We start from the raw sequence: 4681 nt of genomic DNA, 5'->3' as shown, positions 1-4681 counted from the left end.
GTCTATATCACACCCATATATCATTCAGATGGCTGAGGATAATCGACCTCTGGTGATTACCCCTGATGGACGACGTCAGGACGGGAATGATACTATCTCTGAGCATCCCGCAGTGGTAAGAACTTATTACTTGCTTATTTAAATAATACATTCTCAATTGCAATCAATGTAATTTGTTTATAATTGTAGGGTCTTTGTAGAAGAATAACATCCACCTTGCAATTGATTATAGATGATGGTCATTTAACCGAGGATTCACCTGCCTGGGAAGGGACACATACAGCCTTGATGCTAGCCCGATCAGCCACCGAGGACATGTCTGTGTATGTCCGCAGACGACGACACGTACGATGATGATGATCATTTTAGTTGTTGTTATGTTTTGTAATTTCGTGAAGAAAGACTTAGTTTACAATTATTTCTGAATTTCTAAATTTGATGAATGAACACTTTGGTTATGAAATTAGACAATTCTTCTTCCGCATTTATAATAGTCATAATGTTAACATATTCATTTATCAATGCAATTACAACTATAAATGTCGCCCAATGGACATAATTTGTGTAAACATTTGCATCTGACTAGTATAATATGAACACCAAGTTTTGGAAATTGGATAACAATGAGTAGACCATAAAATATCTGTTGGTGGAATGGGGCAACCTTGTTGCAACTGAACCTGTTAAAAATCGTAAAAAATGTCATTAATTATTAATTATGATTTTCTATGATTCCTAAAATTCATTAACAATGAAGTTGAACAAACCTGAACAAAATGATTTCCATGAACATGTCCAATACAGATGATGCGGTGATGATTAAAATATGTTGGAGGTTGGGATCTTAATGGAAAAATAGTCAATGATTGTTTAAGAAATAAACACACAACAATCACATTATATCGATTCGCAATAACGTATCCCATATCCGGTATTGTCATCCACTTATCTGTACTTATCTGCAAACATAAGAAAATGTAACAAGTTAATCCAACTCATACACCATTTTACAATTAATAACATCATTCAAAATGAATAGAATTACCATGTGGTCAACTAGAAGTGAATTTTTCAGAAATTCATATCGTTCATCATCGCCAAACAAATCAATATATTCTTGACGCCATTGACAAAGTTCTTTATGCAAGTTCATGCGTACAATAGCCCAGGACTCCTCTCCCATGCCCAATAAAGCACCAACCGCACGATAACCACAATGACCGTCAGCCTTAACATCAACAATATCAACAATGTAAGGACGAATTCCCACCGGAAATTGTTGTAGCATTGGTATTGATTTGGTCGGAGGAGTCTCCGAAATAAATCCCTTGCTACATTTCAAACTAGATGAACTATCATGTTGTGAAAGAATGGCATCAACATGTTCAAAGTAAGAAGGAATTCGCTTCGTTGATCTACCAAATTTACTCTGACGCCCTTTTTGTGCACCTTTTGTTTTGACTTTCTCCGTTGGTGGACATAAAGATGTCTTATCTGGATAGACAATCTCACGTAATTTGGCTTTGATGTTAATCTTACCAACCATGTCAACCTCATTGAACCGATTCATGATGACAACCCACTCTTGTTGGATGGATAACTCTGCTAAAGTATCATCATTTGAAATATCTAAAAAGCTTAATCGTGTCCAAATGAAATGCACTGAATGCAATGGTATGCTACCAACACCAAAGGAAGTCAATTCACAAGCACAAGGAAGGCCATGAGTAGATTTAATGGTGCACCCACAACGAGATTTATCTAAACCAACATATTCAACTCGATCACTCTCTTCTGCAATATACTGCAAGACATATTTTGAAACGAAGCCAACCAATTTCTTATATCTTGTTACATTGAAGACATGACTCACTACATGCAAACTCTTTTCAAATGAAGATTTAATTGCATTATGTTGCAAGATGATCATCTTATTAATGGAATCCCAACAAAAGCATAAGTCTCCCATTGACGTCTCAAGGATCCTCTTTAAACTCCAATGTGCAGCCTCAACCCTGTTACTTGTCGTGTTGCCTAAGTGCATGACTTTATCCGTCCAAGCCTTAACAAACTTCTCTTTATGTGGATTTAACCAAGTACTAATCACATATTCAGTAAATATAGGCCATGGTGAACAAACAACATTAAAGGCCTCCACACGATGTTCATAGGACTCTACATTTTCACAATCAACAATTGCTCCCCGAGATTCCATCACTTGATCCCATGCCTCTTTTGGATAAACATTCATTTTACATTTTGCTTTAACATTTTTATCAATGTGAAAACGACATAACAAATTAGCAGCTTCGGGAAACACAACATTTATTGCATTCATTAAAGCATTATCTCTATCACTAACCACAACCTTTGGGTATGAATCAACTCTAAAAAACAAACCTTTTAGCTTCTCGAGGGCCCATACAAAGTTATGATGACGTTCTGATGCGAGTAACATAAATGCAGCACTGAAGGTCAATCCCGTTGAGGTTACACCAACAACTTCAAACAAGGGCATCCTATACCTATTAGTTTTATACGTACTGTCCATCATCAATACAATGTTAAAGGCATTCAATAACTTCACTGAATCAGGGTGTGTCCAAAATAAATCTTGCACAACATTCGTCCCTTCTTCAAACCTAGACCAATAGATATACATATCTCGCTCAAGTAACATCGTCAATTGTTGCATTTCAGTTCTATCACCTCATACTGATCTTTTGTACATATATCGTGCATTATAAACTTGTTTTATTGTGGTGACATTTTTCTCATTATGCTCTTTCATTGTTAGAAAAATATTTCTAGGCTTCACCGAACTCTTTGTCATGTCCATAAGCATTGACTTCTCACTGCATGTGAACCTACCAGCATATGGATGACCAACCAATGTATTTGCCAACTCATGATTATGAGACCCACAAATTAATTTCAATATCCATCCTTGACCACTCTTTATTGGATACCCTCGTAATCTGAAAGGACAACCACATTTCCTAGTTCAACTCTCAGTAACCTTTAAATCCTTCTTATATCGTCTGTATTTACCACCTCTCTCACAACCTAATAATACAAATGTCTTCCTTCTTCGCTGGCCAGTTGAAGTATCCGATCTCAATATCACAATAACAAAACCAAAGTGAAATGCAACTTTTCTAACCCACTTTAGGAGCTCATCCCGAGTATGAAATATCTACAAAAGTTATCATAACAAATTATTTCATTTACTAATTAACAAACAACTTAAACATACTTTACAAACTTAACCTTACCTCATCTGTAGTAAACACATTTATACATTCATCATCATCCCACACATCAACCCCATCATATAATTCTTGTTCAATTTCTTGACTACTGTCCATGCTTCTACAAAAAAAAAAAAAAAAAACTAAATCATTGCATTTCGGATCTATGAATCCATAAGTCAAAAAAATCATTCCAAATCCACCAATCCATAATTCAAAAAAACCATTCTGGATTCAGGAATCCATAACACAAAAAAACCATTCCGGATTCAGGGATCCATAACACAAAAAAACAATTCCGGATTCAGAAATCCCTAATGCAATTTAAGCTTCCGGATCCACCAATCCGTAATATAATTCAGGCTTCCGGATTCAGCAATCCAGAAAACAACAATCTATGATAATTTTACTTCCAGAACACCCCCTTATCCAGAAAACACAATGTAATTAATTTCGGATTCTTAAATCCGGAATATATTACCGGATCCCGATATCCGGTAACCTCAAAATCCCCATAACTGCCATGCCTTTAAAAAAAACTGTAGTCTTACCTCTAACACCCAAACAATACTTCGACAACGTTCTGTATTGCTCCACCTTACTTCGAAGAATTGCAAAGACTCCCAACAGTAGTTGATATTTCAGTGATGAAGATGAACTGCTACAATGCAAGTCCAGGAAAGTGCCCTTTTCAAATTATAGGTCAAGGGTACTTTAGGAATATTCAGAATTTTGGGGGTGTAGGAAGAAAAACGGGGTGGTGCAGGAAGAAATTGCCTTGCACTTATTATAAAACAAAAACATGGCCCATAAGCTAGCCGATCAACCTACTTCAGCCCATAAAAACTTATGTTTGTTTGATTAAGATAAATTAAGGCTATTTCTTTCTGCACCCCATGAAATGGGTAAAAATATCAAGATGCCCCATCTAATCCAGTTTGATTTTGGATTTTTTTTTCCATAATACATTTCAAAAAATTTATTCCGAAAAACATTCCAAAATGTATTATACATTTTCCAGAAATCTTATTCCAATTTTTTTTTGAAATACACTTAGAAATTCTGAAAAGGTTGTTTGGAAAGATTTTTGAAAAAGTTAATCCGAAAGTTATTTAATTTTTTTTGGATAAAATTGTATTTTTGAATATTGATGAGTTGCAGAAAGAACTTTGTCGGGTTGGAGGAAGAAACTCCCTACATTAAACTTAAATTTCCACACTTCAATTCCATTCTTGTAGAAACTAATTAGGCTAATTATTTAAATTAAGCTTATTTTAAATCTTATGACAACGTGTTTGTACATATTTTGAATAAAAACAATACTATATACTTTATTAAAACGATTAATCATATGTTGAAATTTGAATGACTTATTAAAACGATTAATCGTAAATTGAATTTTGAATAAGTGTGTCAACCTGCTTTACCAT

General features: G+C 34.8%; 1 protein-coding gene across 1 annotated transcript; it reads right to left on the bottom strand.

Moving 5' to 3' along the window:
* Positions 1 to 533: 533 nt before the first annotated feature.
* On the bottom strand, positions 534 to 3776 carry LOC137823692 (uncharacterized). The gene is made up of 7 exons (XM_090293643.1): positions 3733 to 3776; positions 3276 to 3372; positions 3168 to 3196; positions 2730 to 2978; positions 1046 to 2642; positions 768 to 959; positions 534 to 680 (listed from the first exon to the last, which is right to left on the bottom strand). Exons 1-7 carry the CDS (start codon positions 3774 to 3776, stop codon positions 534 to 536), a joined length of 2355 nt encoding a protein of 784 aa, XP_090149769.1.
* Positions 3777 to 4681: the final 905 nt, after the last annotated feature.

Source organism: Phaseolus vulgaris, chromosome 8 (genome assembly GCF_051622355.1).
Source record: "Phaseolus vulgaris cultivar YP4 chromosome 8, ASM5162235v1, whole genome shotgun sequence".
NCBI lineage: Eukaryota > Viridiplantae > Streptophyta > Magnoliopsida > Fabales > Fabaceae > Phaseolus > Phaseolus vulgaris.
Note: the sequence above shows the minus strand (reverse complement) of the source record. Positions and strands in the feature narration are given on the sequence as shown.